Raw genomic sequence first — 19,019 nt, forward strand, 5'->3', positions numbered from 1 at the left:
GTATAAGGGTGATTGCTTGGGATTTATCCCATTTACTGTTGCAGGTTATGTGACAGGCTGAAGTGTCATTTTTTTTTTGGGTGTTTGCCAAGTGGTTTCTGCAATTTAACTCAGTGCAATACCTCATCTGAGGTGGGAGAAGTGATCAGTACAGTCAGCACAGCAGTGTTTACAGCAGTGTTTGTGGTTTGTCAACAGCAGTGTTTGTGGTTTGTCAGATGATTATGCACTGTTGAGCACTTGTTGAGCAGCTGCAGCAGTCTGAAATTACTGTTTTTATGCCTCTTTGAGCACAGTACAGTGTGTCAGAAGGTATAGTATTTGCAGGGTCATTTACTGTTTTGCTGCAGATTTTCCTGACAGTAAAAACAGCACCATTGAGAGTGCTTCTGGCTCTTGAATAGAGCAGTTTTTTTTTCTGAGAAATCAGAATTTTTATTCAGTCTTTTTACTTCCAGGGAGTCAGGTACTTTCCTCATCTGATATGGCATCAGGGGGAGGTGATTCTTCAATTCTGAACATAAAGAAACTGGAAGGAGCACACAACTATGCATTATGGGCAGAACAGTGCTTGAATGTACTTCTGTTAAAGAAGATTGCTAAGCCCATAAGGGTGAAGGGTGTCAAGCCATCTGACATGGCAGCTGATGACTGGGAAGAGCTTGATTTGTCTGCGAGGGCAGCTATCATGCTCACTATTTCAGACATTCTTGTGTTCAATGTACAGGCTGAAAAGACCTCTTATGGTCTATGGCAAAGGCTAGAAGAATTGTATGCCCAAAAGAGCTCAGCCAGTAAGGTTTATTGGTTGAAGAAGCTGGTCGATTTTCGCATGAAGGAAGGTACAACTATGACCTCACACTTGAGTGAGTTCAATGCCATCTTTACACAGCTGATTGCACAGGGGTTGAACCTTGATGAAGAGTTCAAGGCTACTTTCTTGCTGTGTACCCTCCCCGAGAGTTGGGACACTTTCAAGACCACCCTGTCAAACTCGAATGCCACTCTTATTTATGCTGATGTAGAGAGCTCTCTCCTTATGGAGGAGATGAGTAGGAAGAATAATGCGGGCAGCAAGTCTTCAAATGCTTTGCAGGTACAGGACAGAGGCAGGACTCAGCAGAAGGGGAGATCTGCTAGTAAGTCCAAATCCCGCAGTCAGTCCCGTGGCAAAAAGGACATTGAATGCTTTTATTGTGGCAAGAAGGGACATGTGAAGTCTAAGTGCTTCAAGTTCATACGGGATCAGAAAGCCAAGAAGGCTGAAACAAAGGATGCAGGAAATGCAAGCAAAGGCAAAGGCAAGGCCAAGGCAGATGACTTGGATGCAGTGAATGTTGCAGCAGAGGACAGTGACAGTGACATACATGGATGATGTTTTATGCTCTTCTGCTGTAATAGCACATGCTTTGGTTGTTGATGGCCATGACATGCACACCTGGCTCTTTTCAGGTGCCTCTTTTCATGTTACTCCTCATAGGGAGTGGTTTACTTCCTATACAGGTACTCATGGAGTTGTTCATCTTGGGAACAACTATGCATGTCAGATTGCAGGGATTGGCAGTATACAGATAGTATTTCCTGATGGACGGTCATTTATGCTTGATGGTGTTCGCCATGTGCCGCAAATCAAGAAAAATCTGATTAGCACTGGCTTATTGGATGACAGTGGTTACCACACCACATTTGGGGATTCCAAATGGGTGATTACTGATGGCCAGACTGTAGTGGCTGAGGGTTTTAAGAGTGATACCTTGTACCCTCTTTATGTTTCCAGTGTGGGTAATCATGTTGTTGCCATAACCGAGCTGCCAAAGATTTCATTGTGGCATAGCCGGTTGGGACACATGTCTGTTAAAGGAATGCAAGAACTGTCACGTTTGGGTTATCTGCCGCCTCTTTCTTTTTCAGATTTGCCTACTTGTGATCATTGTATATTTGGCAAGCATTCTGTGACTCCTCATAAGAGGAGAACTCCCCAGAATAGAGCACCACTTGATCTAGTGCACACTGATTTGTGTGAGATGCCACAGTTATCACTAGGGGGTGCAAAATATTTTATTACTTTCATTGATGATGCCACACGTAAGGTGTGGGTCTATTTCTTGAAGCATAAGGGAGATGCCTTAGATGCTTTCAAGAAGTTTGTCGCTCAGGTTGAGAATCGGACAGGACGCAAGCTCAAATGCCTCAGGTCCGATAATGGGGGTGAGTATTTGTCACATGCTTTTGTGCAGTTTTGCCAAGCTAAGGGCATCAAACAGCCCCTCATAATGCATCTCAAAATGGTGCAAGTGAGCGGATGAATCGAACTATTCAGGAGAAGGTTCGATGTATGTTGTCTTATGCTGCATTACCCCATGGCTTTTGGGCAGAAGCCGTGCAAACAGCAGTTCACATTATTAACAGGTCGCCAAACAAGGCTTTGGAGTTGAAAGTGTCAGAGGAGGTGTGGTCTGGCAAGCCACCTTCATATAAGCACTTACGTGTATTTGGCTGCGAGTGCTTTGCTCATGTACGCAAAGAACTACGCACCAAACTGGATCCAAAGTCTACAAGGCTTTGGAGTTGAAAGTGTCAGAGGAGGTGTGGTCTGGCAAGCCACCTTCATATAAGCACTTACGTGTATTTGGCTGCGAGTGCTTTGCTCATGTACGCAAAGAACTACGCACCAAACTGGATCCAAAGTCTATCAGATGCATCTTTATGGGTTATGGTGACGAAGGTGAAATGGGGTACAGGTTATGGGATCCCGTTAAACGGAAGATTATACGCAGCAATGATGTCATCTTTAAAGAGGATAGTGTACACAAGGAACCCGTGCAACCTGTGGAATACAGGAGGGTTATTTATGATGATGTTGGACAGCAAAGAATGCCCATTTATATGCAGCAGCAGCCTGCTGCAGATCACCCTGTTCAAGAGGGTATACAGGCTGAAAATCAGCCAGATAATTTTGCCAATGATGCACCACTGGATATGCCAGCAGATGGAGCTGTAGCACAGCCAGATATGGTGGTACAGCCACCCGTCATGCATGAAGAACAGGCTGGACAGCAGCCTAATCCGGAACATTTTGTTAGGAGGAGCACCCGTGTACAACGGCCTCCTGCCAGGTTTGTTCTAGGAGCCAATAATGTGGCTGATTTTATCATGCTGACAGATTGTGGTGAGCCTTCCAGCTTCAAGGAAGCTATGGGAAGAACAGAGAAAAAGAAGTGGGAGAAAGCCATGCAGTCAGAAATGGACTCCCTACTTCAGAATGATACATGGGACTTGGTGCAGTTACCTGCAGGCAGAAAAGTTTTGCCATGCAAGTGGGTTTACAAAGTCAAAGTGGATTCAAATGCTTTATTGAGGTATAAGGCCAGATTGGTTGCCAAGGGATTTAAGCAGGAGAAGGGCATTGACTTTGATGAGATTTTTTCCCCTGTAGTCAAGATGACTACTTTGAGAGCAGTGTTGGCTCTTGTTGCTCATGATGACATGGATTTATGTCAGATGGATGTGAAGACAGCCTTTCTTCACGGAGATCTCCATGATGAGATCTATATGAGTCAGCCAGAGGGATATGCTGTTAAAGGGAAAGAGTAGCTTGTGTGTAAGCTCAAGAGGAGCTTGTATGGACTCAAGCAGGCGCCAAGGGAATGGTACAAGAAGTTTGATGCCTTCATGCAGTCCCAAGGGTATCATCGGTGTGAGACCGATCATTGCTTGTACACCAAACGGGCAAAGGATGGCAGTTTGATGCTACTCATTCTATATGTGGATGACATGCTTATTGCCAGTAAATCTCAGCATGAGATTAGTGCTTTGAAGAAACAACTGCATAAGTCTTTTGATATGAAAGACTTGGGTGATGCAAATCATATTCTTGGCATGCGGATTACTCGTGACAGGTCCAAGGGACTTTTGTTTCTGTCACAAAAGGAGTATATTGACAAAGTACTGCAGAGGTTTAAAATGGAGGGGGGGAAGTCTATTAGTACCCCGTTGCCTCCACATTTAAAACTCAGCAGTAAGGACAGCCCCAGATCAGATGATGATAAGGCTGAAATGGCCAAGGTTCCGTATGCATCTGCAGTTGGATCTTTGATGTATGCCATGGTTGCCACTCGTCCGGATATTGCTTTTGCGGTGGGAGTCATCAGCAGGTATATGGCAAATCCAGGCAAGCGGCACTGGGAAGCAGTGAAAGGTGTCTTGAGGTATCTCAAGGGTACCAAAGACTTGTGCATATGCTATGGTAGGCAAGATGCATTGGTGCATGGTTTTACAGATTCAGACTATGCAGGGAATGCAGATAACCGGAAGTCTACTACCGGTTATATTTTCACATTTGCAGGAGGTGCTATATCATGGGTGTCTCGGTTGCAGAAATGCGTTGCACTGTCAACCACAGAAGCTGAATATGTTGCAGCCACTGAGGCCTGCAAGGAAGCAATATGGCTTACTCAGCTGGTGGGAGATTTGGGCATTACAGGAGATACGCCAGTTTTGCATTGTGATAGTCAGAGTGCTATCATGTTGGCAAAGAATCCGGTCTTTCATCAGAAGACCAAGCACATAGAAGTGAAATATCATTTCATCAGGGAGGTACTGGAAGACAAGCGACTTGAGCTTGTGAAAGTGCATACTGATGATAATCCTGCAGATTTGCTCACTAAGAGCTTGCCTACAGAGCGGTTTGCACATTGCCGCCACATCATGGGATTAGGATGAGACCATTCTTACTTTATGGTCTTGTATACAGTAACTGTATATTGCTGTAATTTTTATTCTTTTCTCCCCTTTAGGCACATTGGCCTTTAGGTGGGAGGTTGTTGGGGTAAAGGCACATTGCCAACCCTTCATTAAAAGATAGGACACCTATGACTGTCTTAAGACAGTCATAGGGTAAACCTAATCCTAATAAAACACAAGTGAGTTTGTGGTGTGGCTCATCATTTTTCACACCCGCACTTGAGTGTCTCTCTCTTTGACTCTCACTCTCTTGCTCTTCTTCCCCCTTCACTCCCTTTCAGTTACCACCCTCTTCAAGCTTCAAATCCTTCAACTGCTTGCGCAGATAGGAAACCCTCTCCCCTGATGTAAGGAGGCAAGCTGGTTCCATTCTTGCTTTGCTGTCTTGCAAGACCGGATATGAGGGATAATGACCCTTTTCACTGAAAGAGCAATCACGACCATCCCACTGAATCTGTTCCTGTGTAGGAGGCATCACGAGCATCCCACTGAATCTGCTCTTGTGTAGGAGGCAAAGTACCTGTAGTAGAAGATGCAGATGCTCCAGAAGTAGCATTAGACCCATCATTTGATGAGCTTGAAGAAGTACGTGTAGCATCAGAAGCTGCACCGGTGTAGGCCTGGCCTCAGAGCTTGAAACAATATGCCACAAATTTTTGCCATCAAGCTTGTCATCAGCCCCAAGCTTCCCAAACAAATCATCCTTATTGCCAGCCATTGTGCCAAAAATACGAGGCAAAAGCACCAATTTGACAAAGCAATTGAGAGGAGAACACTCTCCCAAAACCAAAGGCAAATGTCTGCACAAGCTTCAAAGATTTTCATTGCAAATGTGTGGCTGTCACAAAGTGTACCGGCTGCAAAAGAGATTCCCAAAGGCAACACGAGGCCTTCCAAGGCAACACAGGGCCTTTCCAATATGCCAAGTATAACAAAAGAAAGGACTGTTTTGCTGGAAATGAAGGAAGCCTTGCAGTAGGTGCTGTAAGGGACTGGAAATGACAAACGAAGGGCGCCAAAAGAAGTTGGAAAATGAAAATTACACCAAGGATGTATGCTTCTCAACAACCTGAGGTGGCAAGCTCTCAGCCCAAGGTTAAGAACCAGCAAATGAGAGCACGAGGCTGCAAAAGAGGGCTCCAAAATGCAGCTGCAAGCTCCAATTGAGAGAATCAGCTGGTGTAGGGCTTCAAAATGCAAGAGCAACCCACATGTGTGAAAATCGGCTGGTGTAGAGACTCCCGTAGGCGTTGCAGCTGCAGGTTGGTGACTTCAGGTGCTCAAGAATGCAAAAACTGGTCACGAAATAGGTCCGTACAGTTGTAGCAGCCCACACGTGTGAAGGGCGGCTATGAAAACAGCTCGGCAGAATCCCTAATGCTCCGAAATGTGCAAAGTGGTTGTCTTGAATGCTCCGTACAACTGTAGCAGTTCACATGTGCGGATGGCAGCTGTCCGTACTGCAGCTACAGGGCATAAAATGCTCTGAAATGCTAAACAAGGCCTCAATGAGCAATAGAAGCAGGTGGCTATGCAACAGCAGCAGTCAAATCATAAATGCTCAACGAAATTCGTCTTAAAAGTTGTCAGTACTAGCCCAATGTCACCACCAGGTAACCAGCGGTTGCGCTAACTCGGCCAACACCCTCTCATATAATCAGTATGTGGCCTCTCTGAGTTTTTTGGGGGATCTGGAGCTTTTCTAATCTCTCCTATAGCTTTTTACATGAAACTGTGTTGAAGGCTTTCTTGAATCTTAGAAAACAGCAGTGGACAGCCCCTTTCCTATTTTTGGCTCCCTCTGTGCCGTTCTTATAGCGACTACATGGTCCATTGTTAACTGCTTGGCCTTGCTTGGGATGGTGCCCTAATTCGTTGTGTCTCTGCCCATATGATTATTTTTTGCTTAATGATGGTGCCATACAGTTTTGTCCATGAGGTTGCTTACCACGATTGCTGTATAGTTTTTAACCACCTTGCTGTCCCCTCCTTTGTGGATCGGTGCAATTCTGTTAAGCTGCCATTCTGGGGGGTGTCCCTCTGGTGAGCATTCCCTTTGTCTTCTCTCCTCTCCATGTCAACATCTCAGCCAGTAGCCCTTGTGTGTCTGGGGCCTTCCTGCTTGCTAGCTTCTTCAGATCTCTCTCAACATCTGCTTGTCATTTGCTGCTTTTATAGAGAATTCATGGTTGACATCTCTTCCCCCTCTCTTTCGTAGAGGACCTGGACAAAGGATAACATGTCTTCCCGGGATGTTTTTCTCTCTTGTTGTTTGCTGCCATGGGACATCTAAAAAAACTTTCTGGGATTGTTTTTAAGTTCCTCGAAACTTTCAAGGTGTTTACCCTTGAGAATCTTCTTTTCTTGCCTCTTACCACCCATCTTTATCTTCTCATTCCTAGCTGTGTCTGATGTCTCCCAAGCCTATTTGCTGTTCTGCATTCCTGGTCGTACCAGTTGTTGCAGAGCATGCCTATGCCCCTCCTCTTGCTTTTTGTGAAGCATTGTTGGGCTGTTTCCTGCAGTATTGCGGTTATAACATTTATTCATTGCTTGGTATGTAGAAGGTGTGTTACAGTGTGATATTGCTGTTTCCGATTCCTTCTTGTACCTCTGTGCCTTTTCGCAGTCCATTTTCAGTCTTGGGGGTGCATTAGGTTTCTGTTTTTCTGTAGCATGCCTTGTTCCTTTCAGGCCTAGTGATATTACTTTTTGGCCAGACTCCAAGATCTCGTCCTCAATCTTGAGGTATTCCATTGTGTATCTTGCTGCCAAGCTCATGATCACGTAATCAATTTACCCTTGACCCTTCAGGGGTTTTTCATGGATATTCTGAAAAAGGGAGTACCATTACATAACTGTAGTCCACCTCATCCGCATAGGGTGATTTCTCCCATGTCTCTTGACGTCCTTCTCCAGCCCCTCCTTTTCTCATTGTCCTCTTCCATTTCTTCCATCCATATGGGGCATCTCCCCTCTCTTGTGATGATGCCTTGCGTTGAGCCTGTTTGTGCATTGAAATCTGCTGCCAAAATAATTGCGTGGTCTTTAGGAAGCCTGGCTACGTCCTTCACCAAATGCATGGGAGGGTCTTCTCGTGATATATGGCTGTTTGTTTGTAGATGGGTGATTGTGGGGGTGCACAATAACATGCTACTAGGCGGATGTTTCCTTCTTTTGCTGGTATCTGTACCCTGTTTGTGTGGATCTTCCTTTATGATGTTGGCTGTTTTTTTGTTGATGTAGCATGCTATCCCACCAAATCCCCGCCCTCCTATGTTTCTTTGGTTGTCCCATATTGATGTTTCCAGGAAACCATGTATTTCTGGGGTTTCATTCCCTTGATGCTCCCTTGTCTCCAAAACTGTAAGTATGTCTGTTTTTGATAATTCCTCTTCCAGTGTGATGGCCCTGTCCCAAGGTCCATTTTCCCACGTTCCATTCTTTGATCAGCAGGGTCTTGAGTCCTTATGTATAATTGTTTATATAGTAATAATCTATAATATTTTGTACAACATTTTACGTGCTTCTAGGCAAATTGAAACCTGCGAAAAGGCTTTCGCAAAATGTTTCTGGTAACACTGTTCAGAGAGGACTCTTGACGTCCTATGAGACTATTTGGAGGGCGAGATATTCCTCATCACTGCTGCATTATTATGTGGCACTCAGAGAGCTTTGGAGGCCTTGTACTTGCTTGGTGGCTTAAGGTCCTTGAAGAAAAAAACCAAAGAGGTCCTAGAATACTAAGGCTTGCATGGTATTGTCTCCTGTTTGAGTCGTGTTTGTATAAGTAAATGTAGCTCTTTGGCATCTCATGTCGCTGTTATGGTATTTAAGAGTAGTTAGGTTTCTTTTGGTGAATTTAATTCCCTTGTTTTGCACTGAGATACTAAACATATCAGGATAGACATCACAAATTTTGTGTAGCTTTATGCAATTTGAAGTGAACCTTCTGCTTACTTGTTCTAATGATCAGGGACTAGCCAGGCTGCAAGGTACTTACGGGCAAATGGCATCACCCTTTTCGGAGTTAGAGACGAGACAGTCAAACTACTGGGAAAGGCTGACATGTATTTTTTCAGTCCGGAACACCCTGCTTTGACAGAACCTGCTCAGAAGGCCCTTGACTGGGCAGTTGAAGAGAAAAATAAACAAGGTAAAAATAAATGTATAATTGTAGTGGTCTTTGAGTCTCTTATGTGTTGGTGGTATCAGTCCTATGCCCTTGCATCAAAACCACATGGGCTTCAAACTTCAGTACCAAATGAGTTTAATGGCTATATTACACAATCTTCGTTGCAAACAGCTTTACTTTGATTAATGTGATTTTCTGATTCCTAGTTGTATTTCCATACAAGTGCTCTTTCAAGGTTTGATTTGGACAACGTTTTCATGAATTACATGTGAGGGGCAGTATGCTGCATCTTTAAAATGCACATTGATACCTGAATTTGTGGTTGTGACTTCACCATTTCCTCTCACAGAGCATAAGATTCCTGATGTGATACAAGGGAACTATTCCCTGCCTTATATTGCTAAGTTTCTAGCAGTATATCGTTGCAGTGGTTGGGACTGTGTCTGCCTCGACTGAGTTTGTCGTAGTGAACAAAATAGAGCACATGTGAGCATTGAGATGCCATGGAAGCAAGAGGTCATCAAAGCAATGCCGTGTAAAGTAGTGTGAGGATGAAAAATCAAGTCGAGCAAACTGTATGCACACCCTCATGCCATTTAGACCATGAGATGTCCGGCAGGTCTTATGACTTTTGTGTGAACTTAATTGAATATGTCTGTTGAAGTTGTTAGATATATGGATAGACTTGGTCTTTTCAACGGGGATAATGTTCCTCTTTCCAACGGTGATCTGGAACATCGCTGATTTGTTCTGTCTCAGCCAGTGTGTCACTAGTATTCTTGAATGTCATTTACCATTCCACATTATTTTCAGCCGATAATACTGGAAACATGGTTTGCCTTGTAAGAGATTCCGGAATCTTCCGAAACCTAGATGGCAGCTTATGCTTGGGTACTTAAGAGAACATAAGTGTAGCTTTGCTTTCTAAGTTCTTTTTCTTCTTTTTTAATTTTTTCATTTACTCATTTCTTTAAAATTTTTTTCCTTCGTTCTTTTGCTTGTTCTATATAAAAAAATTTAATGTGTAAGATGGGATATATTCTAGTCTTATGAAGGTATATATATGGTCAATAGGCAAGAGAATATCATTTACTATTCCACATTATTTTCTGTTGACAACACTGAAAACATGGTTTGTCTTGTAAGAATTTGTGATAACGATTAAATGTATGTAATGATGTTATAGAGACTTTAATACGCAGGAGATGATGGTGAGGTGACTACAACTCATTTGCTACTTGGCATTTGGGCCCAGAAAGGATCAGCAGGGCAACAAGTTCTTGCTGCTCTAGGTTTCGATGATAAAAAGGCAAAAGAGCTGGAAGAAACTGTGAGTAAAAGAAATAGTGTCATTGCAACTGAAGAAATGAGAATTTTAATTTTTAAAACTTTGCAGTAAGTTTTTGCTGAACGTGCAGATAAAGCAGCCTTTGACAGTGGGATGAATGGAGGCTGGTGCTGCAGGAGGAAATTAATAGCATCGTATCTTTTTAGTAGGGTTGGAGAGGTGGCCATTATTTTCAAAAGCGATCATTTATTTTCTAACAGCACAGGGTAAATTGGAATAGATTTTTCATTTCCATGGGGAAATTATTAGATAGAGTTGCAAAGTAGCAATTGTGTCAAAGAACATTGGTGGGAACCAATAGCATTCTTTTGTTCTTTTGTGACTGTTGGGTCCCAGCATGCCCCCAAAAGGGGCCCAAAAAAGGACGAAAGAAACGTCTGTGGCATCCTTGTGCTCCCTTTTAGTTTCCTATGATGTGCAAGAAGTCCCGTACCTACTCAGTCACTGATGCATATTGCTATGTCTGTTACAAATGCTCCCTAATGTACATCTCTCTCTCTCTCTCTCTCTGGATGGTAATACAGTCACTGATGCATATTGCTATGTCTGTTACAAACGCTCCCTAATGTACATTTCGGCCCCCAGAGGACGGTAATACATTCTTCTTCTTCTTCTGGGTCTAAGATTCTTTAGAAATTTACAACATGCTGATATGTAGCGGTCTAGATCTGAGTGTGCTGATATATGTAATAGCATATTTGGGATTCACAAAGAAGTCCTAGCTAGGAGCTGTATAAGACCTGTATTGATTGAGACAAAATCTCCTGGCCAGATCCATATTCCGTTGAGGCGGTGGAGTTGTTACTTAAAGCTAAAGGTGCAAGAGCTTCTCTACAATGAAGATTTATGGACAAGAATGAGCACTTTGGGATTTGAAAGTATAAACTTGTGAATAATGATCCTATATGGGTTGAGAATACATTACTTAATGTTGCATGTAAGGGAGATAAAGAAAATTACCATTGCTTGTTTCGTTTTGTGGTTTTTAGAGATTAATCTTGTACATCTAGTTCCAATCGTGGCTTCTAGCACCATGTTGGAACACGCAGTGGAAATATTGTCCACAAGATCACACCTGACAACTCTAGATTCTACGTGGGAGGTAGACACATAGACGTAAATGAATACCACGCTTAAGATATGCGACAAAAATATTAAATAGGGATGCCCATTGAAAAGACCAAAGTTCAGATATGAGCTTGCTCTCACTATGTACACTATGTGGACAGAGGGATGCCGCTCCATTGGTGCTATATCGGAGGCCACATTGCTGCCCTACTATTGCTCACTCTTCTTGTGGGCCTCCAATGAGTTCTTCAATGGCTTAAGAAACTCTTAGCTAGCTTTCCTTCTGCAGCTCTATAATTTGCTCACCATCTAAGGATTTGTTGTTGCTAGTATTGACGCGTGCTATATGTTGATGGATGTAGTCTCCACCTCTTGTGCCTTGTTGCTCTTTTAAAGATTGGAGTACTTTCTTGATTTGTTGCCTTAATGATGCCTTTGACCTCATTACTAAACCAATGCTCTAGACTTGAATTGCAGAGAAAGAGCTAGCTAAGACGTTCTTTAGATCAAGTACAAATATGAAGTTCGATGCCATGTAGAAAATTGCAATTACATTATGTTTTTTGATTGTTACTCGCCAAAAGCTCATTTAGGAGGACAGTTAATAGCTACAAGTGCTCATTGGTTCATGAGAAGAGTAGGTTGCTTATGGGTTCAGGCTAGAGGCGTTGAATGGCTTTTTCAAAGCTATTAATCCTAAACAAAATCAGCAATAATAGTGAGTTAAATGTTTGCTTTGTGAACAATCTCATAGATCCTTTAGGTTAAATCATAATCAGCCTAGCAAGGCTCTAGAAGCAAAAGCAATTTCCTTGGAGATCAAGGATGCAAGATAATGTACTCAAGTAATCGCATATTGTAGAAAGGTGGCATAACAACTAAGAAAGATCTTTAGAAGAGAATTACTAATGATAATAAGAAGGGTAACATCACAAAGTCTACGCCATATGCCATGCCATCTATATGTAAAAATACTTATTTGTATGAATACATTTCTTTATACTAATAATAATGTGTATTATTAATGACATTATATAACAAGTTCATACATTTCTTTAGAAAAATAAAATTTATACTCTTCTTTATACTAATGACAAGTTTTCTTTATACTAATGACAAGTTTTCTTCATACTAATAACAAGTGTATTGTTTATTAATAACATTTGATAACAAGTCTTTTTTTTAAAATTTATACTTTTCTTTATACTAATAACAAGTTTGTTAGTAAGAATAGCATGCTCTGTAAATTCAATGCAACTCTATCATTGCTATTGTCTTTTGCTTGGTTTCCAATCTAAGACAAAGCAAAAGCAAATAGAATGAAGATCAAGTGGGTTGCTAAAACAAACTAAAGGTCTAAACTTTAAGAACGATTGATGAGCATCTTTTATGTTCATTTTTTGTTCAATTTGATCGTGTGTTATGTGTCAAGGTGTGGTATATGGAATGCACAATATCACATCTGAGTTGAGAGTTTGTCTTCACTAGTGATTTTCATATTGCTTGTTATCGCCTCATAGATGATGACCTTTGGGTATTTTGTGCTTGTATAATGGTAAAATTTTACTGTGGTTTACCAGATCTCCAATATTTTATGTAAAACTATGCTAACATGTATGCATTTGGCTAATTGATTGTATAGATATGCTTATGAGTTGACATTTACTTATGTGTATCATCAAATTTCTTGTTAGGTTATCAATCAAAGAATCATACTCTTAGAGTGTACTTATACACTTGTGAGTTGAAAACATTTATGTATATTATCAACTTTTCTCTTAGCTTATGAAAGAATCATACCCTTAAGAGTCTACATCTACCACCCTCCTCAAGCGCCTTCTAAGCTTTCTCCTTTGCCTTGGTGACCACTCCCCAAGCCTCCTCTTGACTCACCTCGTACCACCCTTACTACTCCGTAAGCCTCATGTTGACTCTAGACCTTCCTTCATTATCACAACTATCCTCATGACATGTGCCCTCCCTCCCCTCATGAATCTTCCCATCACTTATGACACGTGTCTTTGCCTCATGAAAATTATGTCTGTCATGTGCATGGATTATATCTGACGTGTGCTAGCCACATGAGACTAGCTTAAGAAGCGTAGGGAGGCTTAGGGCTAGATGTAGGCGATTCTTGAATTGAGTTGCAAGGGCACTGATAGATTAGGATTTTTGCTACTTTTAGCGTTGCTTTGGGCCTGAGTCTATGTAAGGGGTTCAAGGCCTTAGTTGTCAGTATCATGAGTGGGAGCAAGGCAATTCTCTCTTGCGGGTCAGATCTTGGATTGTGTGTGAACGTGCACTTGCTATCTAGCGTTGCCCTAGGTTCATCTGGGTCTGAGGTCCCTGAGGGCACCACTTGGTGGTATGGGACCCAAGTTGGTAGTGACTAGATGGATGATGTGCAAGCAATTCAACTCGTGGCTCGGAGGGAACATCTCTTGATCTCGTAAATGTCGTGGTTGGGTGGTGAGCAACTTGCTAGTTCCTCATCGTTCTATGGTTGTTTGTGTTCGTTGGTAGGGCTGGATTCTTAGGAGTGATCGAGGACGTGTCATTTGATATTAAAGCCAACTCCTGGGGTGGGAATCCTTGTAAAGAGAAGACTGAATGAGTTTTCATCTAGGTATGTCCGATTGGCTTTGGAACCCTATGAGTGTTAGTGATTGAGCCAGTTATGACAAAGAGATCGTCAAGGATTAGGGGTTGATCGTTGAACTTAGATTCGTTGAAAGATTTAGGAGAGAAGGGAGCGCGATTGTGGGGCTTTATCCGGGACTCTCACGCGTGGAAAACATGCGCATAGGCTTCACTTGTTGTAAGCATGGCTTGCTGCAAATTTAGATAGAGGGGCGGCTAATCACTGGCTGAGGGTCGGTGCTGGCCAATCACTGGCTATGGGTAGGTGCTACAGGAGCTGATTGCATTGGGGCTGGTTGGTCTGGAGGAGAAGCTTGCTCGAAAAGCCACGAAAGACCAAAAGCATTCTGTTTCAGGTGCTTGTCCAAAACAAGAAGCTTTTTTGCAGGTTCAGAAGCCAGAAATCACTTCGATTTTACGTGCTGTTAAAAAAAAAAAACATACAGCTTATAATGCCTCAGCCCACCCTTCTACAGGCCCTGAATCCGCTAGAGAGCTCTAGCACGACATAACGCTCTGCTCCCTTGCCCTGATTTGCCCTGATTTGAGTCACCCAATCCGAACTTCACATGTGTCTTCCTCATCAGTTGCGCTGTTTCGCCTCTATCCTTTGGAAGTCCATAGCCTCTTGTTTGTGCCGCATCTTCCGCCACTCTCTTTGCTCTACTTCAGTTCAGCCCCCACTTTCTTCGTTTTTTCCCACGAATCCTCTCATGGCTGATTCGAGTATCCCTGTTGTTCCTGAGTAGGAGCATATGATGGATATACCAAGCGGGGACAATCAAGGGCTTTACGATGATCTTGTCACCAAATGAGACTTCCAGGATTTCCTTGAAGGCTCGGACCAACGTTTCCAAGCATCTACTATTGACCTCACCAATTTGGTTCGTCAGTTTAAGATGCTTGAAACTTCTATTACGATGATGACTACCACGATGCAGGTCCTTACACACGTGGATGCTATGACCTCTCTTCTAGGCTCGAATATCACTCTAGATCCATATTCGGGGAACAGAAGGCTCCGACTAAAGAAGTAGTGGACACATGGCTTCACAAATGGCAAGTCCACTTCAAATTTTACCCCTACTCTCACGACAAGAAGATTCAATTTATCTTTCAGGGAAAGCCCTCCTATGGTGGAATGAATTGCGAACGCAACCCACTACATGGACTGATTTCGACGATACTTTCAAGAAGGAATTATTGAAGGACGATATTGTCAGCATATTCAGAGACCTCGACATGGTCAGGAACAATCTCTTGTTTGAGACCTACATACAAAAGTTTGGAGATATGCAAACATGGGCATCAAAGTGGATTCCACACTTTGCTTGGATTTTTTGTGGCTGGTTTACCAAATTCCTACAAACTCCAAGTCAAGAACAATAAAACTACAACTTTGCAGGAAACAATCTCGTATGCGAGCATTTATGATGATACGATGATACCTGCAAAGAGTACCATTGCGCATGACAATAAATGCGAAGAATTAATGTAAGTTGACTCATTAGTCTTTTGGCACCGATGAGGAAAAGTCTTCGAACAATCCTTCAAAGAAACTTTCTTATCCGACTAAGGGCAGTAGCTAAGATCGGTTCCTTCGTTCTTTACGACTCAAGAAGGAAGGACAGTGTTTCCATTGCGAGGTACGAGGACATACAAAAGCCAATTGCCCCAAGCTTAGTGGTAACTAGCAACCCTCAGTCTCAAAATCGAAGTAGGGACAAGGTCCCAAGTGTAAAGCTACCAACGCTACAAGTATTTCTATTAACATTCTTACTTGCCCTATTTTTTGCAATCGTACTTTTAGTCATATGCTCTTTGGTCCTAATGATCTGTTCCACGCTTATGGGGAAGTAAAGGAACAACGAGTTCACATTCTTTCGATTTCGGAAGCTCTCACAATTTTGTTCATCACAAACTTGTGCAGATATTGAAGTTGGACACGACACCAAGTGATCATACTTATGAGGTCCGTCTTCCAGCAAGAAAGCAATTTTGGGATTGATAGATTGATAGTCTTCTTTTTCGGATTCAAGACTACGAAACATTTTGCATTGCTATATTTTGCACTTAGATTACGTAGACTTGTTACTTGGCATTGAGTGGTTTAAAACCCATGATATCTAAACCGGATTGAAGGACCATACCCTTTCTTTTTCGCATAATGGTGCACAATTTTGTATATGGTGTGATAATCTTGTAAATGCGGTTCAATTAAGCCATATGATTGATACAACTTCTTATGATGTTTCTTTTGGTTTCTTGAGTCCATTCTCTTCATTTGTTGCTTCCGAGTCCATTCTCTTCATTTGTTGCTTCCGTTGAAGACAAAAATGAATTAAGTGTGTTTAAACAAGGTGAATTATGGAAGTTGTTGGCTGAATTTGACGATGTTTTTCTCGCTCAGCTACCTTCAGGATAACCTGGAGCTCAGCCTGTAAGTATTCCAACTTACAGGATGAGAAAGGCTCAGGAGGATGAGTTAGCAAAACAACTCTAGGAATATCTGAACTTAGGATATATTTGTCCTAGTAAATCACATTGGGGTGCACCAATTTTTCTCCAAAAAAGGAAAGATAATACTTGGCGAATGTGTGTGGACTATAAGCGTCGGAATAAAGTAACAATTAAGAACAGGTACCCTCTGCCCAGATTTGATGACCAGATAGATAGCCTTACAGGAGCACAGTATTTCTCTAAGATTGATTGCAAATTGGTTATCATCAGATCAGCTTCTTTGTAAAACATGTTGAGAGGGCAGCTTTTAGGACGAGATATGGTCATTATGAAGTCCTTGTTTTACCTTTTGGATTGACTAATGCTCCAGCAACATTCCAACAGATGATGCATGACTTGTTTCGAGATTACTTGGGCAAGTTTGTTGTTGTGTTCCTTGATGATATCTTGGTATACAACAAGACCTTAGAGGATCATATATCCCATCTAATGATTGTAATGTGACTCCTTTATAAAGGAAATCATTTATTTAGGATACAAGATCTCACAGGAAGGGATTAGCATTGACCTGGACATTGACCTGGACCCTATTCAAAAGGTTTTAGAATGGCCAATTCCCTAATCTGTCAAGCAACTTCGTTCTTTCTTAGGCTTCACAGTCTTTTTTAGGAAATCAATATGTGATTATTCTAAAATCATGTTTCCCTTAACCAACGTGTTGAAAGGTCGTGGACGTAAGTCAAACCAACCTATCTCTTGGAATGAAGATTTGAACAAGGCTTTTGAGACTTTGAAATTGTGTATCAAGGAAGCACCTATTATTGCATTGCTCGATCCTAAGAGACCTTATATCTTAGAGACCGATGCTAGTGATTTTGCGCTCGAGGTAGCATTATTCCAAGAAGGAAGACTGGTTGTGCTTGAGAGTAAAAAGTTTGATGACAATGTCGTTGGTCGACGACGGAAAAAGAAATTTATGCAGTGGTGTATGCACTAAAGGTTTGGAGACACTACCTATATGGTTCTCATTTCACATCATGATTGATCACCAATCAATCAAGTATGTATGTGATGGAAATGATTTGAGAAGCCAAAAAGGGCGATGGGCAGAGTTGATGTAGGATTTTGATTTTGAGATTGGGTATCGGAAGGGTTCATTGAATAATGTGGTTGATGCCTTGAGTCGCATTAAGATGGTAAATGCTTACCTAGACATCTTCTGACCTATTCAATACTTGAGAGGGCTCTACGTGATGACTGATACTTATTTCACTTTATATTGGCAGAAAGTCCAGTATGGGAGCTCCATGATTGACCAAGACTTAGGGATTTGGCCATGGTGCAAATGGCAGGAGGTTAGTGGATGATTCGGAATGGCTCGTTCTGAAATGATAAGATTTGTGTAACGGACTTTAGGGATCTTAGATCTACGATCCTTAGGGAGTGCCATGATGCTAGTGCAGGGCATCCAGGGGTACATATGACTTTGTCTCTTGTGAAGCACACTTTCTATTGGCCTAAGATGAGACATTTTGTTGAACAATATGTCGTAGGCTGCCGAGTTTGTCAAACGACTAAGGCTGAAAGGCTTAGGCGCGTGGGTTTATTACAGCCATTGGAGATACTTGGTAATAAATGGGAAAGTATTTCTATGGAATTTACTACTGGTTTTCCAAGAACGCGCATGGGTCATGATGCCATATGGATTGTCATTGATAGATTGACAAAGATGGCTAGATTTCTACCTACAAGATCAACCACATCAGCTACTCAACTGGCTCATCAGTTTGTGGACCAATTGTTTAAACTGTATGGTTTGCCACTTCATAGAATCTTAGAATTATCTTTTTCATGTTACATTTTCTTTCTAATATTTTGCTAAAGTCTAACAAAAGAATAATGGGATGTTTGTAGGTGATAAATATGAGCGAGGAGGAAGAGGAAACAATCCTCTTGAAATATATGGATGTGCCTACGATCGATGACATGTACAAAGGGGTTAAGGCATTGCATGCAGATTTTAGATAGTTTTATTAGTTTTGCTGGAACTAAAAATAGTCATAGTATTGATACCATGAGAAAGGAGTTGGTATCTTGGATACTTCCTCATGGCAAAGTTAGAGTACATAATACTTGGAAGCAACACGTCATAGGTGTGATCACTAGGTGTCATCAGCTTCTGCACAAGTTTGTGATTAACAAAGTTGTGAACGTAGTTCACTCCCCAAAGTGTATTGAACTAAAGTGAAGTACAATGAAAGAGATGAGGGTTGTCTAAGTGACAAAACCCTATCTAATCACTAACCGTAGTTAGAGATTAGACCGTGGTTAGGGGGAAAAATCTCTAAGAGGGAAAAGTGCCCCTAACCCACTTATTACATTATTAAGAGGCCAAAACAAAAAAGAGATCATTTAGTTTGTTGCTCCTGCTGCATCAAATATAGGTTATGGGGCAATCATCACAAATCTTGACAACGTGATCGATCACTCAGCCGAGGTGCATACATTGAAAGCCTTGATCATTACCGACTTAGAGCCGACGAAACTAATCATACAGTACAAAACAGGCAGCACCAATAAGAGACTTCACCTGAGTCTTTCCACCTCTCCTAGATCAATGGCAAG

The 19,019-nt window shown here is 41.9% G+C and overlaps 1 protein-coding gene across 2 annotated transcripts in view; it reads left to right on the forward strand.

Moving 5' to 3' along the window:
- The window catches only part of LOC147904295 (ATP-dependent Clp protease ATP-binding subunit CLPT1, chloroplastic-like), a 50,150-nt gene extending 39,310 nt beyond the window's left edge, over positions 1-10,840 (forward strand). Inside the window, exons 4-6 of one of the 2 annotated variants that reach the window (XM_087385709.1) lie at positions 8,720-8,899; positions 10,081-10,208; positions 10,275-10,840. In XM_087385709.1, coding sequence (XP_087241835.1) covers positions 8,720-8,899; positions 10,081-10,208; positions 10,275-10,277 — 311 coding nt within the window. In that variant the 3' untranslated portion in view covers positions 10,278-10,840. The remainder of the gene's footprint in view (positions 1-8,719; positions 8,900-10,080; positions 10,209-10,274) is intronic. The other variant, XM_087385703.1, reaches the window with a different exon arrangement.
- The last annotated feature ends 8,179 nt before the right edge of the window (positions 10,841-19,019 follow it).

The sequence above is a fragment of the Dipteris shenzhenensis genome, chromosome 2 (assembly GCF_047967505.1).
Source record: "Dipteris shenzhenensis isolate YYH24624 ecotype China chromosome 2, Dip_SZ_1.0, whole genome shotgun sequence".
Lineage (NCBI taxonomy): Eukaryota > Viridiplantae > Streptophyta > Polypodiopsida > Gleicheniales > Dipteridaceae > Dipteris > Dipteris shenzhenensis.